Raw genomic sequence first — 25,935 nt, 5'->3', positions numbered from 1 at the left:
AAGCTCCTACGAAAAAAGGATAAAATAGCAAGACAAGGAAAAGCTAAGCAAAAATGGATACAGCAAGAGTACATAAAGTACCCAAACAAAGAGATAAACAACTCACAGCTAGGGGCGGGTTGTTGGCAGAGAACTCGGAGACAGCAGGAGGAACAACGCTCACTCCTTTCAACGTCTTCTAGAGACGCTCGAGTACCTCCTCATCTGTCAGCTCAAGAGCTGGGACCATGCGTGAAGGATCCTCGGCCCCAGAATACTCGAAGCCAAGGTGCTCCCGCTCTTTCAAAGGCTGAACTCGACGACGAAGAAACTCGAAACAATACCGAAACCGGTTAAACCCTGCTGTTTTAGCATGCTAATCCTATCAAGGAATGGCTGGATCACTTGAATCTCAGTAGGTGACTCAAGTTTCTTATCCCATCGGTCATTCACCACAGGACTAGATCCAGAGTGGACGACAAGGAAAGGGATCAAATTAGTAGCATAAAACCAGTCGGCACGCCAATCTTTTATAGAATCAACCAGGTCATAGTCAAAGAACTTGCTCTTAAGACCCTAGTGAAACTGAATCCCGCAACCGCCAAGAATGCTGGTTTCTTTACGGCGGGGTTGGGGTTTCAGGCGAAAGAAGTAACAAAACAGAGAAAGAGAAGGGGGAATTCCAAGGAAAGCTTCGCAAAGATGAACAAAGACAGAAAGGTGAAGAACTGCATTAGGAGCAAGGTGGTTTAGGCAAATCCCAAAATAATCAAGAAAACGGTGAAGAAAAGCGGAGGCGGGAAGACAAAGTCCAGCGCGAATGAATGAGACAAAAGAACTATCTCACCAGGAACTAGAACAGGAACTCGATGCTCGCCTGGAACTCTCCATTCAGCAAAAGCCTAGCCCTGGATCAAGCCGTCGCTGATAAGCTCACGAAGCTGCACTTCGGTGGTTGTCGGAGCCGGCCAAAACTTCTAGGTGGCCCTCATGGCAACAAACTCCTGATTCTCGATCAAGGAGAGTGAAGACTCCTCGTCCACGAAAGAAGACTGGGACTTACTGGCGGTTTTCTTCTTGCCCATGTACTAACGAAGGCAAAAAGAAATCAGAGGAAAAAGAAAACCTAGATGGCGGCACTAAGGACGGCGGCGGCAATGGCGACGGTGGATGATTAAGAGCTAGGGTTTGAAGGAAAAATAAAGGCAGAGTAAAGAAAAGAGGATGAAGGGTCTATAAATAAATTTACAGCGTTAGAAATGGCCCACCAGGCCCGATAAAACACCGTGTGAGAACGCAACGGTCCATTTACCGATGCAGCTAAAAACGACGAAGGGCATAAATCCACACAACGGTACAATCCAATGGGCAGATTTCAGACTTATCCATCCAGCACTACTGCGGAGCCATCAGATAACTGCAAGAACAACCCATCCTCAAGAAGAAAGGGAGGGTAACTTTTGAAGGAACAAAGAACCTGGTTCTTGATAAAAGAACTCGGAAATTCCATAAGCAATACAGCAGGAGGAAAGCATGGCAACTAAGAAGGCAAGAATCTTTTTTATTACAAATGAAATCAAGAAGTACAAGATTACACATCTTACAAGACTCGACGAACTCGGTACTACAACAAGCAAGGTAGCAAAAAGGAACCCGGACACAGCTAGGCTCTGGAACGACTACGTGTTCCAATTTGCTGCCAGGTAGAACAAACCGCCCTCGGCTACACTGTTTTCTTCAAAGGACGAACACAGTGCATCCAAGACGGAAATCAGCAGCACAGCAGGAAAGCATGGACCAAAGGAGGCTGGTAGGCATCTGTCTACCCAAGCCCGACGTGATGCAGGATTAGGTGTTGATCTGCACCGGACAGCCGCAGGGCAGACAAAGAGCGCCAGCCAAGAACTGTCGGATGAAGGGACGAAGTCCACATCACAAGACTTCCTCCAACTACCGCCACCAACTTCCTGATGCAACGCCACTGCGGGATTAGTCTACCTCTAACCCCTATCACAAGACTTCCTTCAGCTACGACGAGATACACAACAACTACAAGATACGCCCGAGGGCTGCTCAACTTCATAAACTACCATATCCATGACTACAAAGACTTTAGGCCACACAACAGAATGCTCAATGATTCAAAAACAAGCACAACAGGAGGGTATTTATAGACCAAAAGAGCGGTGCACATGAACCGGGAGCACCGAAGGTAAAGACCTGACAAAGGAAACAGTGAAAAGATAGAACTCAATGAAAAATGACTCAGGCGTGAAGGAACAGTGACCAAAGACAAGCATATTCGGAAGGATATACCACCCCGGTACAACCCGTCAACAAACAGCATTTACACCCAACCAACTCCACACAACTACATCCGACAACAGAAGACTAGCGGAGAGTATGCCAAGGCCATGTAACCGAGTTCTTTCCGAATAAAAGAACCCGGACATAAGCTCGGAGGCTGGATGCCGCGAAACTACAAGGATGATGGTTTAATCCAAGACTAAAGGGCTGCTTCGGAAAGACGCCGCAAAACTACTCGGATGATGACATAATCCAAGTCTCGGGGACTACTTCAGAACACAAATTTTCAAACAACATAAAGATTCAAGACCCTCTAACTTTTTGTTCCAAATAGCAAGAGGCTCGGGGGCTACACTCAGTGAGTGCACTTCTTCTTCGAAAAAGCGCACGTCACCAAAAGACTTCCTCAACGTAGACCACTTCAAGACATTACGACAAAAAGAACCCGGAACGAGCCATATTCGAGTTCTTTTTGATAAAACTTCAACGAACAATCAGAGCAACTTCAAGACAAGATCCTCCAGCTCCTTGTTCCAAATAGCAAGAGGCTCGGGGGCTACAACCAGATGGATGTACTTTTTCTTCAAAAAGCACTCACCACTCGAAGATCCCAAGAAGCGCTACAAGGTTTCACTCCAGAAAGCACTCGGATGACGTTTGTTCCTACTCAACAAGACCTGAAGGAGCAAAACGAGACTTTCAGAGCTCAACCATGAAGTGCTCGGGGGCTTGTCGATGCGGGACCCACAGGATACCCCGCAAGGGAGAGAGAAGATCTAGTCTAACTAGGATTCTTCCCATGTAATCTTAGTAGTAGTACTATTCAGTAATCATACTAGGAACTCTCATTGTAAACCGACTAGGACTCTGGCCTCCTGACTATATAAAGGAGGGCAGGGCTCCTGGGTAACAGAACGACAGAACAATAATTGTACGACACTTCATAATCAATCCAACGTAGAGGCTAACGCCGGCTGGACGTAGGGCTGTTACTCGATCAACGATCGAGGGTCCGAACCAGGATAAGTCGTTTGTCTCTTGCGTTCACCATCGAGTTCCGCATACGCTGAAGCCCGAACATACTGCCTCGGGTACCCCCGTGGCAGGCTATCGGTGGTAAAACATCGACATACGTATATAGACCAAACTGAAGAAACGGAACTCTGTATGCTAAGTGTTTCTTTGTGATGAAAAAGTTTGATAGATAGAATCACATGCCTATATATGCCCAGAGTTGATAGGGGTATAATCTTACTGAAATTTTTATGCCTTCTATATCTAAAATATTCCAGGAGGTATCTTCTATGCCTCCTGTATTTATGCCTCCTTAATATTGCAAATGTACTGCAGTACTTGTTTACTTTGCCTGAGCATAATATAAGTTCATGAATTTTGATCTGTTTATGTAAAATAAATTGCTCACAGTTGAAGAAGATCGTCGATGTAAGAGGAAACCAATAGAACCATGCACAAATGTTAATTCTTCATTTTTCTTATTGGTTCTCAGTAATCTCAGATCAATCATATATGTTTGAGATGATACTCTACAACTACAACTGACATTTCAATCTGTCATGCAGAACATGATGGATGGGCACCATCAGCTCGCTGTGATGCAGCAGCAGCAGCAGCAGCAGCAGCAGCCGCAAGCAGCCACGAGTGAGAGCGATGCACGCGGCCCACGCCACGACGAGCTGCTGATGGAGAGCAAGTCTGCCAGCGACAACATGGAGGGAGGTGCCGGGTCAGGCTCCGGTGGTGAGGAACTGGAGCCTCTCCAGGTCAAATTTTGGTTCCAGAACAAGCGTATCCAGATGAAGGTACAGCCAAAACATGGTGATTGATAATGGCGTTCTTAGTTTGCTTTGGAACTTCTCAAATACATGTTTAGCTTGCATATGTCACGTTCTTATGTAAATTTGTTTATTTGCTCGAAATTTACGTTTTGAAATTCCATTGATTGAGACTTTGTCAACACATACTTATTCTTTAATCAATGGTTGTCATTTTAATTGGGTCAATGCTAGCTTACAACATCAATAGGTATATACCCTGTATTCGGTAGAGTATATATCATAGTGTTATAAGATTTGCTTCTTTTTTTTTGCAATGTTTTAGTGATTGATACCATTTTTGTCCTGCTGCTTGTATTTCTAATTTTATGATTAGTGATTACATGATCACTGCAATTATACCCTGGATCATTAGCATTCATTATATTGGCAAAAGTAGCTACCCAGCCTATAACTCTGTACAACATGTATATCATTTCAGTGGCCTTGTTACCATTGATTTTGGACTAGCTTGCAGAAACGCTATTTTTCTAGGTAGCTTGTAAAATATTTTTTTCAAGTTTGGATAAGATTAAATTTTCTCTTGAGTTGTGAAGCAGGTGCACAGATATGTTGAGAAAAAAATTATTTTTTTCTTTGGAAAATAGATTTGCCGAGTGTAATTCCCAAAAACACTCAGGCAAATAATAATGGTATGCTGAGATTTTTTTTCAAAAAAGGTTTGCCGAGTGTAATTTTAAAAAACACTCGGCAAACAATAATCCTTTGCTGAGTGTATTTTGGAAAAACACTCGGCAAACCACTTTTTTTTTGCCGAGTGTCAAATTTGACACTCGGCAAACTATTTGTCGAGGGCGCGATAAAAAACACTCGGCAAACTACTGTTTGCCGACACACAGATGTCGTGTGTTGTATGCCGAGTGTTATACTCGGCAAAGCAGTTGTCGAGTATTTTTGGGCCATGGCACTCGGCAAAGCTACTGTATCCCGTAGTGATAGAATGAAACAAACAAAATGTTCTCGTGAAAGAAAATCCAAAACAAAAAAAAGACCGAAACCAAGAAATTCTTCGTGGTTTAATGTTATTACTAGCAAATATGCCTGTGCATTGTCACAAAACTCAATATGTATAGAAATTTGACTCCGTATTTGCTAGACACGAATTGTCCTAACTCGTATGACCTGATCATGAGTCCACACGAGTTCTTCTAACTAGTATAAGCACGGGGCATGATCCCGTGTCACATACAACAAGATAACGAAGGCATGAGCCAATATGTCTTAGAATCGAACTCTATATCGATCATCGCTAGATGTGAGTTGTTATAGCTTATATGATCATGATCAAGAGTTTAGGTCACATACAAGACATAGAGGGCGTGAGTGCAGATTAAGAAGTTAAAAAGCCGGACAAAAGAAACTTTCTATTGTCCAGGTAAATAGTGAGACGCGGACGAAAGTAATAGGCTAAAATTTTGGCTCTTGGATATTAGGTATAGATTATGATAAGATTAGAGCAAGATTTGTCTAACTTTTACTTTTATCTTTTTTAATTGATTCAGCTTCTTTAGATTCAGACGAATCTATTTAAATTAGGATTCGTAGCTATTCAGATTACCTTAAGTATCCAAGCTTGTGCTTATGTGATAGTTTCCGCACTCACGGAGTGATTTATGAGAGCGTCACCTAAAAAACCAGAGAATATTTTTGCTCTTTAATATTAGATATTGATATACTATATTTTTCTTTTGAAATACCTAGAAATTACTATACCTTTGCACCTGGCTTGCCGATTGAAGACCAAAACTATGAAGAAGTAAGTGGTATCGAGTAACTAATCAAATCACGAGGAGTCATATGACGTGGAGTACATCAAATCATTTTTTGGTTTAATGTTGAAGTAACTTGAAGGTTAAAGAGAACCGAGTGTAGCTCGGGTGGTAAGGCCCGGTGGTTGGAACCTTGCCGGCCGGAGTTCGAGCCCCCGTGGCTGCGAATTTCCGGTCTCTCACCGGGGTTTGCTCCCAATAAATTCCGTTGTCTCTCACGCGTGGAGCCACGAAGGGAATGCGACGCGTCCGTCGCCTACGGTGCCATGGTTGGACCCGGTGATCTCACAAAGGATGCGATCTGGTGACCTGGGTGTAGTTGTAGGTTTGTTTGTGTGCGCATAGTGTGAGTGTGGTGTGCGTGTGTGGGGTTGGTGCGTGTCTGTACCAAGGTTTTAAATCTCCGGCTATAGCCTCCGCTATTTTCGGCTATAGCTGTTTGAGAAGGATTTAGCTAAGTTTTTCTATGTACAAGTTAGCCCTTAACTGCCGCTATAGCCGGTTATAGCCTGTTTTCGTACATAGAAAGCTAAATGGCTTAGCCGGCTATTTAAAACCTTGGTCTGTACATGAACAGATGCTACAGCTGTATCCAGATGAGAGGCGTCAAAAAAAAACTTGAAGGTTAAAGCTATAAATTGAACTCTTACGTGTTGATTGAAAATTTGAAATATAGTTCAAATCAAATGCTCAACCAGCTAAGCCGAATCCACTTCCGGTGGACACCTGAACCTTCTCCACCTCTCCGGCCAGCGCACCAGTCATCGCAGCACCCACCCACAGACCTATAAATAAATAAAGGGGCTATTGTGTTTTTGTCTCTATTTTGAACCCCAATTGTGTTTTTACCCCTATTTTCTTCCACTTTGTGTTTTTACCCCTGCTTTTCGAAAACGAAGGTTCAGTTTACCCCTACTCCGTGAACAGCAGGTAACGGTGTTAAAAAAGTTGAAAGATGACAAATTTGCCCTTTCAAATATTGTGTTTTTTCCCTATTTCAAACCCCAATTGTGATTTTACCCACACTTTCTTCCACTTTGTGTTTTTACCCCTACTTTTCCAAGACGAAGGCTCCGTTTATCCCAATTCTTAACTCAGTTATCTACATCCGGATCAAAGCAATTAAAAATTAACAAAAGCCCTGTGAAAAGACAAACTTACCCCTTATCTCTCGGTCGTCTCTCTCAGGGTCGTCCCTCTCAACGCTAGCGGGCAACGGGTGGCTGGGTGCGGCGGCAGTAGCGGCGGAAGGGCAGCGTCGGGCTGTCGGGCGAGCGCGGCGAGCAGGCGCGTGCGACCAGGCGGAGGAAGCGGCGCGGGCGCGCGCGGCTTAGCCTGACGTGGGCGCACAGCCAGGCACGTGGCTCTGCTTGGCGCGGGCGCGTGCGGCTTGGCCGGCGTCGCGAGCGCGCGGCTCGTGAAAGCAGCTGACCATAGAGCCGAAGACCCGCCTCTCTCTCTCAACTCTAGCGGGTGGCTGGGTGCGGCGCTCGTGGAAGGAATCGTGAGTCCGCGCTCCAATAAAATTAGATTTTTCATTTTATGATTTACTCATGTGGAGTCCAATATACCGTATTATATATTCACTGTGTAGATCTACTCGTGTGGAGTCCAATAAAATTAGATTTTTCATTTTATGATTTTTCTATGATTTTTCAAAAATTCACCGAAAATAAATAAAAAAGGAAAAGCGAACAACCGGCACTGTAGCAAAATCGGCGTTACTGTAGCAATCCTTACCGTAGCAAAACCGCTGTCAAAAACCTCCCGAGGGGTAAGATAGACGGTTTTGAAAAGTTCATGAGGCGGACAGTTTCATAGTTGGGAGTGAAGTAGACCAAGTATGAAAGGTGAAGGTTAAGTAGACTTTTTCCCCTCCAAAATACTCGATCGGACGAACATCCCCACGCTTCCATCATCCTCCACACTGTTCCGGTGTTCGCTCCCCCTCAGGCCCTCACTATAATCCCAAGAGCAACGCGAGATCACAATTCACACGACCTCAGATCACCTGCAATTGTCGATCAGCAAAGCCAGCTTAAAGCCAGGAGCAATGGAGTTCACGTTCGGTGGCTTCGGCGACCCGGTGTTGTCGGCTGCGTTGCAGCAGCTGATGGACCTGCCCGACGAGCTGGAGCGGCACATGAACGCGCCGACGCGGGCCTACGTGCGCGACCGCCGGGCCATGGCACACGCCCATGGACGTCAAGGAGTTCCCGTCCGGGGCGTTCGTCCTGGCCGTCAACATGCCCGGGGTCAGCCCCGCCGACGTTAAGGTCCAGGTGGAGAGGGCAACGTGCTCACCATCAGCGGCGAGCGCAAGCGCCCCGCCGAGGACGGCGCTGCCGCTGAGGGCAAGCAGCAGGCCGCCGCCGGTGCCGACGGCGAGAAGCAGGGGGTGAAGTACCTGAGGATGGAGAGGCGGATGGGCAAGTTCATGAGGCGGTTCCCACTGCCGGAGAGCGCCGACCTGGACAGCATCCGCGCCGAGTACAAGGACGGCGTGCTCACCGTCACCGTCGACAAGAAGCCACCGCCCGAGCCCAAGAAGCCGCGCGTCGTCCAGGTCACGCTCGGCGAGCAGCAGGGCAAGTAAGGAGGCGAGGCGACATACGCGTTTCCGATGCTCGTCATCCAGCCGGGTGATGAGCGAATAATGAGGGTGTGATGCTGCGTTCTGCTTGGTATAATGGTGGATTAGTGTGTTACAGAATAAGTGACTGTAGTAGTTTACAGTCGCGGTACATGCACGTACTTGGAGTGTTTCTGCTTGCTATATGGCTATGACATGTATGCAACATGGCCTCAGTTATCAGTTTTATGGAGTAAAAAATGAATCCAAAATTCAGAAAAGTTCAAATTTCAAACCTAGCTCATTCCACATTGATTACGAAAAAAATGCAAGGATATACATCAAAATAGATCCCAGAACATCTTTCTTCACCAGAGGATCATCCTAGACAACCTAAGGAGCTGAACGCCCTGACCCCATCTCGCCTTCCGCGCACACTTTTTCCTTCTCACTTCTACCGTGGCATCTTTGCTAGGCTCTTCTAAACCAGCACCCGCTGCTTTTATGACAAAGGTCCCGTTGGCTTCTCCATCGTTAGTTGTTTTATGCCAAACGGCATAAAACCAAACGGTTTCATCAAAGAGCTCCTTAAATCGTGCTCGCTCACAAAAAAATATAGGGAGAATTATTTATTTGGCACCGAAACAAATCAGTGTTTCGTATTTGGCACTCGAAAATTTAAACTTTCTTATCTGACATCAAGTTAAAATTTCCTTTCGTAAATGGCACTGCCGTCCATTTAGGACCGCAACGGTGTCAAGTGACTGATAAAAAGACATAAATACCCTTGTTTTGCAGCAGAAATCCACGGTGCCAAATAGGGAAGTTCAAGTATTTTAGTATGGACGATATTGCCGGAGCTCTTGCGCAGCCCCGTGCCATCGCCGTGGCGACCCGACGCATAGACCCCGTACCAACGTCCCCGCATCGCCGCCCTACCGACTGAAGGAGGCAGGACGATGGCGTGTCGCTGCCCCCACGGGAGCGCCTAGCTCGCTTTGCCGCAACCTCGCTAGTGCTGCGCGCTGGTCATCGCGGTCTCCGCGTGCCGCTCGCCGCTGTCCGCGCGAGGTCTGCCGGCACCACAGCGCCTCACCATGCACCGGCGCCGCTGTCGTGGCCCCACACGTGAGCTCCCAGCTCGCTGCCGACGTTACTTTCCAAGTTGCCGGCGAGTCATTCAGCGCTCACAGGTTTCTGCTTGCGGCCCGGTCGCGAGTCTTCAAAGCAGAGCTGTGGAGCGCCATGAAGGAGAGCACGGCCACAGGGGACTGCATCCGGATTGATGACATGTTACCTCAGGTGTTCAAGGCCCTGCTCCATTTCATCTACACTGACTCGCTGCCACAGATGGAGGAACAAGAGGAGGCCGCGATGGCCCAGCATCTGCTGGAAGCGGCAGACAGGTATGACATGCAGAGGCTCAAGCTGATTTGTGAGGAGAAGCTATACAGGCACCTAGACGTCGGCACGGCCGCAACCACGTTGGTGTTGGCTGAACAGCACTCCTGTCGTGGTCTCAAGCAGGCTTGCATTGAGTTTCTCAAATCTCCTGATGCACTGGAAGCAGTCATGGAAACTGATGGCTTTGAGCATCTGACTAAAAGCTACCCTGTTCTCGTGAAGGAGTTGATGTCCGAGCTTTACCTGTCCAAGCAATGCAAGAGAAGGAAATTGAAGACATGAGCCTAAGATTTCATCATTTGGACATGAGCCCGTGGAGGCGCTCGGGACGGGGAAGCGCGCTGCTTGGCACGAGCGGGCTCGCCGCCGGCCGGGTGCGCCGTCGTCGGGCCGCAGCCGGAGCTTCTTCATGTCTGACGCGATCTCCTCGTACCTCGCCCAGATGCCGTCGATCTTGCGGCGGAGCCGCCTCGCGATCTCCTCGTACCGCGCCCCCCGCCCCGCGAGATGGGGCCAGCGCCGGCCGGCGAGCCCGCCCCACCGCCGCGTTCCCTGCCAGAAGCTCGGCCCGCCTCGCTGCCGCGACCCCTGCTGGACCCGCTCGTCGATCTGCCACCATGGGGAGACCTCGGCTGAGGGACCGGCGCCTCTAGCTGAAGGAAGGGCGCCGTGATTTGCTGGGCGCCAGCGGCCGACGGCTCCTCCGCCCTCATCTCCTCCGGCTTCGGTTTTGTTTTTTTTTCACAGGATGAGAAGATTGACGGGGAAGAAGGGATCCAGCCGGTGTGTGCGACCAAATTAAGAGGGCTATTTTGGTACTTATTAAAAAAACTGACATGGTCAACGAAGTCAACAAACGGTTGGATGGCTAAAATGGACGGAAGTGCCATATACGGAAGGAATTTTCAAGTTGATGCTAGATAAGGAAGTTCAAAATTTTCAGTGCCAAATACGAAAGAGTGATTTGTTTCGATGCCAAATACAGAATTCTCCCAAAAATATATGAAGGGAGGAGCCAAAAATAATGACTTCACCTAGCTTCACTTAGTTCAGATGGGTCTTGCATGGGGTTCTATGATAGCATGTTTTATGGAGCCGTTCTGCCAAACGGTTTACCAAATAGCTCCAGCTCAACCGATGGAGTTATTCATGGAGCCAAAGCCAAAAATAATGGCTTCACTAGAGGAGTGGAGCCGTGCAAAACGAGGCCTAACAATGCAATGTAGAACGCAAACACTAACCGTGTCCGCCACGTTGTAGTGCGACCCCACGCCCTCTCTCTCTTCTCTTCTTTCCCATCCCCGGTGGCCTTAGAAAAAAGCTTTGGGGAGGCATGCAGGCCAGACAGCGGGGACAGGAGAGATGACAGTGAGGCAGAGGTGTCACCACCGCCAGAGCGAGCGGTGGAGGCGGCGGCCAGGTCAGGTCGGGCGGGTGCGACCATGGCCATTGCGGCGGCGAGGGAGGGGAAGGAGTATGAAGCCGTGAAGGGAAGCTTCAGTTCATGCAAACAGTTGTGCACTGACATGTGACTATTCATTTTCAAGTGACAAATGGCATAGGGACTTACATGATAGAGCATGGGCGAGCTTTGTTCTTAAAAGCGGAGAGTTTCGCGACCCTTGAGCTTGTACTCGCGTCATCCTGATTATCTGCACTCGGTGTTGAGGCCGTTGAGAATGTACAACCTGTTTGACTGGTGCTGATATCGTATACAATCGTGGATTATTACTGCTGGCTGATTTGATGTGAGAGAAAAATACTGTTCTGACTGAAAATTTACGATCATTTACGATCAAGCGACTGTACGTTGTTATCTCCTCGTCATTCAGTGACTTCCCGACGGTAGCCATCTCATCACCGAGGGAGCCATCTCGGTGAAGTATTCGGTGATGGATGTAGCCCCCTTCTGATTTGTAGAGAGGGCCAGGCGCACATTGACTGACCCATCTAGAGCGGGCTCCTCACATCACAACTAGAAAAGAACAAAAAGCTACGTGTCAATTCGACTCCGGAGGCGCCAACCAAACTTTATAAAAACTGCATAATCATCGTCTCCAAGCTTCTGCAGCCCTGCTTAAACGACGGACAGTCCTCCTCCTTATGCAACAAGGACCACTGTTGAATCCCATATAGGTGTGTTTGGTTTTCTAACTTACTTGTAGCCTGGCTAGAATCTAAGTCTGGACAGCCCAAGCCTGGTTCCAACAAGCCGGTCTTTAGTTATTTGGTTGTATACATTGTCTAAGCCTGCCTAGCATTAGTTGTATTTGGTTATCTGGTTTGCAATGCATTCAATTACCTCTTCTCTATTCAAGAATACCCCTCTCAGACATTTCATCGAACACTTGATTTGCACGCTCAGACAAGGGTGGTGGCCGAGCGACGCGGCCGGCTCGTTCGCACTCGTCTCTTGTCCCGCGCACGCACGCACGACGGCCAGGGCGAGGCGCTCATGGAGGTCGCCCCGCTGCAGCAACACCTCGGTGACAGCTTCTCCCGTGGGTGGCTGACGAAGCAGCACCATACGTGCATGAAGCCGAGCGGCGCAGCCGGCTCTTTCGGGTTCATGGAAAATCGTCGCGGCGCGGCCGACTCGTCCTCCGGCCGAGCTCGGCGCCGGCATGGCCCAGCCTGCCGCCGAAGTCGGTGACCGAGGAAAAAGCGGCAGGGAAGAACACCACTCCTCCCAAAAAAATTAAAGCACACAAACCTGACGAACACCACCAAAGAAACGGGTCCCAAGCTGAACCCCGAAGTCCACGAGCTGCGCGATTCAACAAACGGGCCAAAACAAAATTAGATGGAAGAGGAATAAAATAAGCGGAGATTAATCGAGAAGGGAGCAAAGGGATGGAGGAAGGAACAAGGAAGTTTGCTTCCGAGCAGGCCGGCTCGTCCTGCTGCCAAGCGCAACACCGGCGGTGGTGGCCTGGCGGCGAGCTGCGCGAGGGAGAAGATGGCGGTCGCCATTGACGCAAATCGGCAAATCCCCAGTAGGACGCGGACCCCACGGGCGCGGCGGCCGCCGGCACCAGCGCCAGGAACACGAAGGTGAAGCTCCCGAAGGCGATACAGGCGAGGAGGTGGCCGTGCACGCGCTGAGGTGGCGAAGGCGATACGGGCGAGGAGGGAGGACAAGCTACAGCGGTGCGGTGCCGGTGAGGTGGTGGTGGACGACCGGCGGCTAGCCGGTGAACGAGATGAGCGAGTGGAGGCGCGGTCGTCCTGCTCCATGACGGCGTGGTCTCCAGTGCGAAGAAACCCACCGGGAGGTGAGCCAAGCCCAAGCGCTAGCGTGCCCTGGAAAAACGACCGCGCGTCCAACGGGCCCGATACCCATACCCGACGGGTATTTTGTCCATTAGGAGATAGGATTGGATTATATCTTTATCCACGGGTATTTAAATGGATAAGAATTTATCTCCGACGGGTATAGCAGGTACGGGAACGTTTCATGTTTACACGTCCCCGTTATCCGTTGGGGAATCCGACTATTTGAGTTGTCATGCGAGTATTAGGCCAAAGAAGCTCAACATAGATATTTTGGCCTAAATCTGAACAATCGTATATATAGTTTGTGTGTTCTAGGAACCCTAGTTCAATTTATCCTCACCATCTCCGTCAGCAGCACAAGCACGCCTGTCTCACGAGAGCTCGTGCCCCTCGCTTTCTCAGTTCGGTCTCTCTGCCACCTTTGCTCGTCCTCCTCGCAATCTCGCTCCTTCTTCTCGGTATCTCCGAGACTCCAACACTTATACCCGGGTGAAGAAGAAACGTCTCCGATTGTAAAGCTACGACCCTAAGTGTCCTTGTTTATTGGGTATGCAGTACCTATCGGGTATCTGTTACCCGACCGATGCCCGACTGGTATCGGGATGAGCAAGAATCTATACCCAAGACAGTTAACGGGGATGGGGATGTGATGAATTCTCCGTAGCGAAGAAGAGAGCGTTCCGACGATACCCGACGGGTACATCCCCGTTGCCATCCTTACGCGCGTCTCGTTCCTACGAAGCCAAGCCAGGAGCTCATCGGTGGCTCGGTGAAGCCTGGCCAAGAGGCCGAAACACGCAACCAAACAGTTTCACGGTGACGTGGAGCCTGGTTAGAGTTAGCCACCCAACCAAATAGATTACCATAAAAATTACCTACAAATATGTGTTAGACTTAACTTAGATGGGTTAAACTCTGTTGCTTTTTTCCTCTCTTGATGTGAGAGTTTGAACCTTATGCCTTTGTTTTGCAGTTAACACTCAGTTGTGTATCATATTCAGATGACAGAGACTGGAACTTCGTTCTATTATTAAAAAAACAAACAAGCTAACTTAATGCACATGGAATATATATACTTCCTCCATGTTTCTAAAAAGTCATTTTGAGTTTATCTTAAGTTAAATATTTTTAACTTTGACTACAAATAAATTATTTTGGATAGAGTTTGAAAATATGAAAGTGATGTAAGTAGCTTCATCTCGAAATGTTGTTTTATAAAAGTATATATTGACTGCTCCATGTTTCTAAAGAAAGTCATTTTGAGGTTGTCTTAAGTCAAATATTTTTAACTTTGACTACAATTAATTTTTTTAAGATAGAGTTTGAAAATATGAAAGTGATGTAAGTAGCTTTATCTCAAAATATTATTTTATAAAAATACATATTAACTATATTTTATAGTATAAAAGTAGGGGTCAAAATTGTTTTGGAGAACGTGTTCATGTCGAAACCGTCTTTCTTTAGGACACGGAGGGAGGGGGTATTAGATTAGATTAGATAAAGACTCATAGGCTTAGGCACTATCAGGCTGTTGCGCGAGATGGATGACAGCAACATGTTACATGTTTGATGCTCCAGATGACACCTACATCCTTGATACGGCCGTGTCACACCTGAAGGCCAAGAGCACGAGTTTGATGCTCCAGATGACACCTAGTGCATCCTTGATGCGGCCGTGTCACACCCGAAGCCTTCTCCATCTCTTCGGCCAGCGCACGTGTCATCACAGAGCTCCCACCCACCGAACAAACCGTCTGTTCGGGAGGCCGTAAACGATCGTAGATTATTTACTGCTGGCTAATTTGATGTGAGAAAAAAACATTGTTTCTGGCTGGAAATTTACGATCGTTTACGAGCAAGCGAACAGGCTATACTCGATCTGACGAACACCCCCACGCTTCCCCCATTCTCCACACTCTCGCTAGTACATAAATGACTTTTGATCCACTTTAAAATTTGGCTTTAGTTCCGGTATTTTTTATGTCCGGGACTAGAGAAACCTTTAGCCCCGGTTGGTAGCTTCAACCGGAGCCAAAGGTCTCTGCCCAACGGCTACTGCGACAGGTTTTTGCTACATGGGACCTTTAGTTCCGGTTGGAGCTACCAACCGGGACTAAAGGTTAACTTTTACTCCTGGTTGGTCTCTCCAACCGGAAGTAAAAGTCTACTCCTGGCTAGAGGCTCCGTCCAAGATTAGAAAGGGACCTTTAGTCCCGGTTGTTGTCTCCAACCGGGACTAAAGATCCCCTCCTATATACCTCTTCTTCCTCCCCGAGCCCGAGCCACTTCGAGCTCAGTGTTCTTGCTTCATCGACAGCCTCTCTTCCTCCTCATCGCGCGGTAATCACAAGATTTCTTCGATTTCTCCATCGATTCTTCGGTTCTAAAGGTTACTAACTTTATACTCTTATATTTCATTAGTAGCATATCTCATTTTGTGGACTAGATATATGTGATTTTTTATGGTGGATTTTTTTTATTTGTAAGCCATTTAAGCTCAAAATCACTTTAAAGTTTGCATATTTGGATGAAGGAAGGTTAAAGTAGTTATTCAAAACTAGTATTCAGCTTTCATTTCTAGCATGCATAGCACACTTCATGGTTTAGAGATATAGAGAATTTTAGAGTTTTTTAATTTTATTTGTTTATAAAATGAGAAATTTATATTATATTAAAAATGAGTATAGAGAGTAGATGGCAACTACTTTCGGGTCCTCGGCCTCTCATCGGGTTCCAAAGCGACTAAGGCCGGACCTCCCTCTCATTGCATGCAGCAAGTGTGAGGAGAAGATTGTGATGGAGTACCAGATGAGGAAGAAGTGTCCCAATAAGGGCCGTATCTTCTACAAGTGTCCGGATCGCAATGTGAGTTATTTTATCGTATTTGATGTTAATTTATACTTATTTTCATGATGATTGTGATTAAAGTTCTAATTTTTTGTTTTAATTTTAGTGGAATGGCACTGGATGTTTAGGCTGGTACTGGGAGGAAGAGTATGTTGAACACGTGTAAAACTCTCTTGCACAGGCGACTAAGGCGGCTGATGAGGCAGTGATCCTGCAGAAGAAGCCCATAGATGTTGAACAAACGCATGATCTGTCTGTTTTAGTTGGGATTAGTCACGAAATCCTTATGCTGCTGAAGTGCATTTTAGCTTTAGTTTTTTTAGTGGTAGTTGGGATTGCCTACATTGTAGCGAGACTTTCATAAATTAATACCTTATGTGGTGACATGCATGTCGTATAATTAACTAATTATATTCTAGGTTTTAATATGGTATGTATGTCATGTAATGCAGATAAGCCGGCATTGGATGTACAATGCTGATCGCCTACGCCAACCTAAGTCCAATTATTCCATCTCCAGATTACCATAGTGCTTCGGGCAATGATTATGCAACGCCGCCACCGCTGCCACCTCCAAGGAGGTCTCCAACGGCTGCCCCGTCTCCCTTGATGACCAAGAAGTAGCCAACTCCTAAGAGATCCGCCCCGCAAACAAAGCCATTGGCCCACCAGCCGACAAAGAAGAAAGCCTTCTCTAATCCAGTTATTCCTCAAAAACTATCTTACGAGAAAAGTGAAAAGGAATTAAATGCTGCAGTACAAAAAGATGTGAACAGTTTCTTTGAAAAAATAAGAAAGCAACGAGAAGTGAGGGAGAACCCAGAGAAACCGTACTTCTACCTACCTCCAGATCTTCTAAGAAAGAAGGTGGACCAGAAAAAGCGGGAATCTCAAAAGACTCTGCCAAAATTGGACTATGACCGCTCTCTCACCAAGTCATTTGAGGCGGCGCAGAAAAAGACTAGAGGAGGGAAAGGTGTTGCACAACTCGGACAACAATCGCAATAATCAGTCCCCCTCTTGTCATTCGTAATGAATATGGTTCAAACTTAAACTTACTAGATGTCGATTTTGAGGACCTGGTTTGGTTTTACGAGGATACTAGTTTGGACCTTACCCAAGTGCTCGCTGAAGGACCATCTGCTCCGAAAGTGAATCATTGGAAGAAATTTGAATATGGAAAGAGTCTATACAACCCTGAGGCCTTAGGTGAACTGGGTACACAAATGTACCTGCTAAACAAGTGGTACATGGTGACGTGTGAATGGAGAGAGATGACCTTTGTTTCTATCAGAGTTAGAAACCAACATTACTTCCGTGACGATTGAAATGTCCTAATGGCTAGAGAGGGGGTGAATAGTCTATTAAAAAATTCTACAACAACACTTAACAAATCGGTTAGACAATTATGAGACGAAACGAGTGTTGCGCTAGCCTACTAAACATGCAAGCCACATACCACAATTCTAGTTTATGTAGTTTCTATCCACACAATAACTATGTCACTATACTAAGTTAGTGTGCTCTCAAAAGCTAACTAAAGAGCCATACTAACCAAACTAACAAGCTCTCACAACTAGCTACACTAAAGAGCTTGATAACTAGTTTACGGTAATGTAAAGAGAGTGAGCAAGAAGGTTATACCGCTGTGTCGAGGAAGGAGCCAATCAATCACAAGAATGAATAACAATGAAAACCAATCACCTCGGAATCAAATGATGAACACAATGATTTTTTATCGAGGTTCACTTGCTTGCCGGCAAGCTAGTCCTCGTTGTGGTGATTCACTCACTTGGAGGTTCACGAGCTAATTGGTATCACACGCCAAACCCTCAATAGGGTGCCGCACAACCAACACAAGATGAGGATCACATAAGCCAACAGCAATCCACTAGAGTACCTTTTGGCTCTCCGCTGAGGAAAGGTCAAGAACCCCTCACAATCACCACGATCAAAGCCAGAGACAATCACCACTCTCCGCTCGATGATCCTCGCTGCTCCAAGCCGTCTAGGTGGTGGCAACCACCAAGAGTAACAAGTGAATCCCGCAGCGAAACACGAACACCAAGTGCCTCTAGATGCAAACATTCAAGCAATGCACTTGGATTCTCTCCCAATCTCATAAAGATGATGAATCAATGATGGAGATGAGTGTGAGGGCTTTGGCTAAGCTCGCAAGGTTGCTATGTTAATGCAAATGGCCAAGAGGGTGAGCTTGAGCCAGCTATAGGGCTTAAATAGAAGCCCCATAAAATAGAGTCGTTGTACCCCTTCACTGGGCACAACTCAGGGTGACCGGATGCTCTGGTCGGATCGACAGGACGCTGGACCACAGCGTCCGGTCACGCGATGCGTGCCACGTGTCCCATCTCTTCAAATGTTGATCGCCTGATCTCAACGGTCAAGTGACGATCGGACGCTGCAGCTCAAAGTGACCAGACGCTGAACCCCAGTGTCTGGTCGCTGAACCCCAGTGTCCGGTCATTTCCAGTAAGCATCCAGAGACGACTTTTCACAATCGGACACGTCCGGTCATGCTTGACTAGACACACCCAGTGTCCGGTCACTCGACGACTCCTCTGTGCATGACCATGTCAGTGTGACCGGACGCAGCCAGCCAGCGTCCGATTATTTCAGCGCCAACGTCCGGTCGATGACCGACGCTGCGCTTCTTTAGCTGCTACTGACTGGACATGCCGGTCCTTCAAAGACCAGCGTCCGATCACTTACAGTGACCTCTATCTTTTCTGTCTAGGGTGCCAGTGGCACCGTCGGACTGTCCGTACTTGACGGGTGGACACTCCGTCGGTGAAGTTCCTATCCCTTGCTCAAATGTGCCAACCATCAAGTGTATCACCTTATGCACACGTGTTAGCATATATTCACAAATATTTTCAAGGGTGTTAGCATTCCACTAGATCCTAAATGCATATGCAATGAGTTAGAGCATCTAGTGGCACTTTGATAACCGGATTTCGATACGAGTTTCACCCCTCTTAATAGTATGGCTATCGAACCTAAATGTGATCATACTCTCTAAGTGTCTTGATCACCAAAACAAAATAGCTCCTACCATTTATAACTTTGCCTTGAGCCTTTTGTTTTTCTCTTTCTTCTTTTCAAGTCCAAGCACTTGATTATCACCATGGCATCACCATCATTATGTCATGATCTTCATTTGCTTCACCACTTGGAATGTGCTACCTATCTCATGATCACTTGATAAACTAGATTAGCACTTAGGGTTTCATCAATTCACCAAAACCAAACTAGAGTTTTCAATCTCCCCTTTTTGGTAATTGATGACAACCCTTTCATAAAGATATGAATTGAAATTTAATTGAATCTATGTTGCTTGCCCAAGCATATTTTCCATGTGTAAAAGGATATAGACAAGTTTCATGAACTCCATATGGTAGTAATTACTCCCCCTACATATGTGCTAAGAGTTTGGATTGTAGCTTGCACATATGCTTAGATAGGAAATATAGGAGACAATGTCTACCAAATGATGCTAAGGTGTAAAAGATGGACCTTTGAAGTGTGATACTAATCGGAGTGCATCATTATACCATCCTTAGCACCATGGTTAGCTTGATACCACTTGGAAATACTTGAAAATGAAATCATTAGATATCCTATGCATGCTAGTTTTTCATTTTATCATTCAAACCTACAACTAGATACACCACACAAGCATGGATATTGAAATTTAAAACTTGTGCCATACAAGCAAACATATGAAATGCACATTCAAATGCACCATATAAGTTCATGAGCTTGCTCCCCCTACTTGTGTGCTTAAAATTTTAATTGATCTTTTTCCTTTGTCATATCTCTCCCCCTATGTCAAGTTCTCCCCCTTTATTGTCTTTTCATAATTTTAGTACACTAATATCTTTGTTTATCTCCCCATGTACTAATATCTTTGTTTTTCTCCCCCTTTGTTATCAATGACCACAAAGGTTCAAAATGTAGATAGGTTGAGATTATCAATGTCAATCAATGGGGTGAGGATCATATTCCTAAATTTGGTTCAAACTAGAAAATTTGCCAAAGATATTTAACTTGGTTTGATCCAAGGACAAGCTTCTTCACGCCTTCAAATAAGGGTTATCTTGTACCATATTGAGTTAAACACTTAGAGCTCATTTTCTAGATCGAACACTAGGTTTACAAGCCCACAAACATGTCATATGCTACCACTAGATCAAAATAAGCATAGAAGCAATAGTGGTACCATATAATCATCAAATTCATTTGATTTTCATGAATGAGCTTATTTAATGTGAGAGATGACTAGATGCATTAAACATGTCCTTAGCAACAATGTATGCCATGCCAATCAACTTTTACCTTGGATTGCTCGAAGGAGAGGCATGTCATATAAATGGGGAGTGCATCAACATATATTTGAGAAATCTAATATGTTCAACTCATTCCTTAACTTACAAAACCTTTTCTTATCTAATGGCTTGGTGAATATATCGGTAAGTTGATCTTTGGTGCCTACATTCTCAATGCAAATGTCCTCTTTTTATTGGTGATCTCTTATGAAATGGTGGCGGACATCAATGTGCTTTGTTCTTGTATGTTGAACCGGATTGTTTGTCAACTTGATTGCACTCTCATTGTCACATAGCAATGGCACTTTCTTGAACTTGATTCCAAAGTCACTCAAAGTGGCCTTCATCCAAGTATTTGTGCACAACAACTATCGGCGGATATGTATTCGGCTTCGGCGGTTGATAATTCAACACTATTTTGCTTCTTTGATGACCATGAGACAAGTGATCCTCCCAACAATTGATATGTGCTCAATGTACTCTTTCTTTCAACCTTGCATCCCACATAATCCGAGTCAGAGTAACCAACTAGCTCAAACTTTGCTCCTTTGGGATATCATAAACCAACATTTGGTGTTTGTTTCAAGTACCTCAATATTCTCTTTGTAGCCTTCAAATGATTTTTTCTTGGTGAGGCTTGAAATCTTGCACACATGCATACACTAAACATGACATCTGACCTTGATGCGGTCACATAGAGTAGGCTTCCAATCATAGACCGATACAACTTTTGATCCACCATATTTCCACTTGCATCACTGTCCAAGTTGCCATTGGTTCTTATTGATGTGCTAATGGCCTTGCTATCACTCATGCCGAACTTCTTGATCATGTCCTTGATATACTTGCCTTGACTCACAAATGTACCATTCTTCAATTGCTTGATTTGAAGATCAAGGAAGTAACTTAACTCTCCAATTATGGACATCTCAAACTCATTAGCCATCATCTTTCCAAACTCATCACAAAAGTCTTGATTGGTTGATCCAAATATGCTGTCATCAACATAGATTTGCAACATAAATAAATCTTTTTTAATCTTCTTGATGAAAAGAGTGGTGTCAACCTTGCCCATCATGAACCCTTTAGATAGTAGGAAGTCCCTCAATCTCTCATACCATGCTCTAAGTGCTTGCTTCAAACTATACAATACCTTCTTCAATTTGTACACATGGTCGGGCTTCTTATCATCTTCAAAACCAGGAGGTTGCTCAACATATACTTCTTTATTGATGTAACCATTGAGAAATGCACTCTTGATATCCATTTGATAGAATTTGATGTTGTGGGCATAAGCATAGGCTAGCATGTTTCTAATTGCTTCTAATCTAGCAACCGGGGCATATGTTTCTCCAAAGTCAAGACCTTCAACTTGTGTATATCCTTATGCTACCAATCTTGTTTTGTTCCTTACTACTATCCTATCTTAATCTTGCTTGTTTCTAAAGACCCATTTGGTTCCAATCACATTGTATCCCTTTGGTCTCTCTACTAATTCTCACACTTGATTTCTTATGAAGATATTCAATTCTTCATGCATAGCATTCACCCAATCAGCATCCTTCAATGCTTCATCTATCTTCTTTGATTTAATGGATGATACAAATGAGAAATACTCACAAAATAAAGCCAATCTTGATCTAGTTTGCACACCTCTTGAAATATCACCAATGATAGTGTCCAATGGATAATCCCTTGAAATATTGGTTGATTGGAGGATTAGAACTTGATTGCTTGCACTTGCTTGATCATTGGGTTGAGATGATATACTAGCCACTTGATCTTGTTCATTATCATGAGAGCTTGCTTGAATTGTATCATCTTGCATATTTGAGTTAAAGAGCACTTGCACTTGATCATCTTCATCATCATTCACTTGCCTAGGCCTCAATTCACCAACATCCATGTTCTTTATAGCATTTGAAAGTTGAATGCATCTAACATCTTCTAAGTTCTCATTATCTTCTTGTGAACCCTTGGTTTCATTAAATTCAACATTATGAACTTCCTCAAGAGTACCACTATCCAAATTCCAAACTCTATATGCTTTGCTTGTAGTGGAATAACCAAGTAGGAATGCTTTATCACATTTCTTGTCAAACTTGTCCAATCTAGTGCCTTTCTTTAAGATATTGCATTTGCAACCAAAGATCCGAAAATATACAATATTGGGCTTTCTACCATTCAAGAGCTCATATGGTGTCTTCTCTTTCAATGGGTGACAATAGAGGCGGTTGCTACAATAGCAAGCCATGTTGATAGCTTCGGCCTAAAAAGATTGACTCATATTGTACTCACTAAGCATAGACCTTGCCATATCAATGAGTGTTCTATTCTTTCTCTCAACAAGTCCATTTGATTGAGGTGTGTACTTGACCGAGAATTGATGTCTAATTCCAAATTTATCACATAGCTCATCAATTCTAGTGTTTTTTAACTCACTACCATTGTCACTTTTAACTCGCTTGATGGTTGTTTCAAACTCATTGTGAATGTCTTTAACAAATAATTTGAATGTTGCAAACACATAACTTTTGTCCACTAGAAAGAATATCCATATGTATCTAGTATAATCATCCACTATCATAAAGCCATATTTGTTATCATCGATGCTAGTGTATTGTGTTGGCCCAAACAAATCCATGTGTAATAACTCAAATGCTTTACTAGTGCTCATCATGCTTTTCTTGAGATGGGTGTTTCCAACTTGTTTTCCGGCTTGACAAGAGCTACAAAGCTTATCTTTTTCAAAAACATCTTTCAAGCCTCTAACTAAGTCATGCTTAACTAATCTATTCAATTGTTTTATTCCAACATGACCAAGTCTTCTATACCATAACCAGCCCATGCTAGACTTAGTGAACAAGCATGTAGATAATCTAGCTTCACTAGCATTGAAATAAACCAAGTATAGATTCTCATATCTAAATCCTTTGAAGATCAAATTAGAGTCATCTACACTTATGATCTCTACATCATCTACCCTAAATATGCATTTGAATCTAAGATCACATAATTGAGCCATGGATAGCAAATTGAAGTTCAAGCTCTCTACTAGCAACACATTGGATATGCTCATATCATTGGATATTTCAATCTTACCAAGTCCTTTGACCTTGCCTTTGCCATTATCACCAAATATGATACTATCATAACCATCATTGCCATTGGTGTTGATTGAGTTAAACATTCTTGCATCACCGGTCATGTGTTGAGTACATCCACTATCAAGAACCCAATGCCTTCCTCCGGCTTTATAATTGACCTATAAAAGAAGATCAATTCTTTTTAGGTACCCAAACTTATTTGGGTCCTTGAAGGTTAGTTACTAAGCTCTTTGGTACCTAAATAGCTTTCTTCTTTGAGCCCATCCATGGTTTATCAATAAACTTAGCCTTCACACCATTTGTACCCTTAGTAAGCACATAGAAATAATTAAGCTTAATGGAGGATACATTAGCATTTTTGGTCTTGTTGTTGTATTCTTGCTCTTTATGACCAACTTGCTTGCAACTAGTGCAAAATCGACCATTGTTCTTCATAAACTAGTCTTGTGAGGAGCCAAGGCCGCCTTGCCTTTCTTGGGAGTATAGCCCAATCTCTCTTTATAGAGAGAAGCTCTTTGGCTACCTAAGCACATAAGCAAGCGGTCCTCACCACCATAGGCCTTAGCTAAGGTGTGAGTGAGCTTATTGGACTCCTTCTTGAGGTTCTTATTCTCAACCATTAGTGAGGCATCATAAGTGAAATCATCACTACTAGATGAGGTGGAAGTAGAAGTACTATAAAAAGGGTTAGTGAGAGAAATAATGATAGGCATAGATAATGATTCATCAATTATATCATAAGTTAAGCTTACATTACAAGTTTCAACATGCTTCTTTTTATTTTGCTCATTAAGCAAAGAGGAATGAGTTTTTTCAAGCTTCTTGTGAGCCTTGCCAAGCTTCTCATGGGCTTCTTCTAGCCTCTCATGAGTTACTTTGAGCTCATCAAGGGCTTGCTTAAGGGCTTTGACCTCCTTATTCAAGCTCTTGCATTTTCTTCTCTTAATGTCAAAATGTTCTTTAGCATCTTCTAGCATGTCAAATAATTCATCTTTAGTAGGTTCATCATCATCACTATCACTATCATTTTCATTTTCATTATCATGTTCTTCATCACTTCCATCATCACAAATTTGTACCTTAGTGGCCTTAGCCATGAAGCATGATGGAGTGTCAAAGAGAGAAGGCTTCTTATTGATTGCAATGCTTGCAAGTGCCTTCTTCTTGGTGGTCTTGTCATCATCACTTGAGGAAGCATCACTATCTCAAGTGACCACATATGAACCACCCTTCTTCTTCTTGAATGTCATCTTGTCCTTCTTCTCTTTCTTTTCCTTCTTATCCTTCTTCTTGTTCTTCTTGTTGTCATCATCATTGTCGCTATTGTATGGACATCGAGCAACAAGATGATCTTTGCTTCCACATTTGAAGCACCTTCTTGACTCTTCTCCTTCTTTTCTTCCTTCTCACTATCATCTCTATATGTATCATCGGTTATTATATCTCCCAACACTTGGTTTGGTGTCATGGTGTCCAAATCACTCTTCACTAGAATAGTGACCAATGTGCCAAATCTTGAAGGCAAGCATCTCAAGAACTTATGGGAGAAGTCCTTGTCCTTCACCTCTTCTTCAAGTGCTTTGAGATCATTGAGAAGCACTTGAAGCCTATGAAACATCTTCGGCACACTTTCATCCTCCTTTATCTTGAAGCTTGCAAACTTCTCTTTGAGAATGTATGCCTTTGTACCCTTCACGGCTTGAGTGCCCTCAAATAATTCTTCCAACTTCTTTCACGCCTCATGAGCCATCTCAATATTCTTGATTTGCTCAAATGTTCTCTCATCAATTGTATCATGAATGACACTTAGAGCAATGCCATTGTTTTAGAGAAGCACTTCTTTGGCCGTGGTGGGATTTTCTGGATCACCAATCTCAATTTTGGTTTCTACCACTTTCCATACTTTTCTATTAATTGACTTGATGTATGTGGTCATCTTTGATTTCCAATACGGATAATTTATGCCATCAAATTGGGGTGGCTTCTTGGTGTTGTTGATTTGAGCTATTTTTACACCGAAGGTTGTTAAGCCTTAAATCACGGTGACCTCGGCTCTGATACCACTTAAAAGGTCCTAATGGCTAGAGGGGGATAAATAGCCTATTAAAAATTCTACAACAACACTTAACAAATCAGTTAGACAATTATGAGGCAAAACGAGTGTTGCGCTAGCCTACTAAAAATGCAAGCCACCTATCATAATTCTAGTTTATATAGTTTCTATCCACACAATAACTATATCACTACACTAAGTTAGTGTGCTCTCAAAAGTTAACTAAAGAGCCACACTAATCAAACTAACAAGTTCTCACAACTAGCTACACTAAAAAGCTTGATAACTAGTTTACGATAATGTAAAGAGAGTGAGCAAGAAGGTTATACCGCTGTGTCAAAGAAGGAGCCAATCAATCACAAGAATGAATAACAATGAAAACCAATCACCTCGGAATCAAATGATGAACACAATGATTTTTT

General features: G+C 44.4%; 2 protein-coding genes and 1 pseudogene across 2 annotated transcripts; 2 read left to right on the top strand and 1 right to left on the bottom strand.

Moving 5' to 3' along the window:
- Positions 1-7,893: 7,893 nt before the first annotated feature.
- Positions 7,894-8,660, top strand: LOC136463036 (19.0 kDa class II heat shock protein-like; annotated as a pseudogene).
- Positions 8,661-9,725: 1,065 nt separating this feature from the next.
- LOC136465342 (BTB/POZ and MATH domain-containing protein 1-like) lies at positions 9,726-10,166 on the top strand. Its single transcript, XM_066464112.1, has one exon. The coding sequence runs from the start codon at positions 9,726-9,728 to the stop codon at positions 10,164-10,166; it is 441 nt and encodes a 146-aa protein (XP_066320209.1).
- Positions 10,167-12,055: 1,889 nt separating this feature from the next.
- On the bottom strand, positions 12,056-14,245 carry LOC136465341 (uncharacterized). Its single transcript, XM_066464111.1, has 3 exons — positions 14,237-14,245; positions 12,598-13,177; positions 12,056-12,518 (listed from the first exon to the last, which is right to left on the bottom strand). The coding sequence occupies exons 1-3, from the start codon at positions 14,243-14,245 to the stop codon at positions 12,145-12,147; spliced, it is 963 nt and encodes a 320-aa protein (XP_066320208.1). The 3' UTR covers positions 12,056-12,144.
- Positions 14,246-25,935: the final 11,690 nt, after the last annotated feature.

Source organism: Miscanthus floridulus, chromosome 7, assembly GCF_019320115.1.
Source record: "Miscanthus floridulus cultivar M001 chromosome 7, ASM1932011v1, whole genome shotgun sequence".
NCBI lineage: Eukaryota > Viridiplantae > Streptophyta > Magnoliopsida > Poales > Poaceae > Miscanthus > Miscanthus floridulus.
The sequence above is the reverse complement of the archived record's forward strand: the minus strand, read 5'-3'. Positions and strand labels throughout refer to the sequence as shown.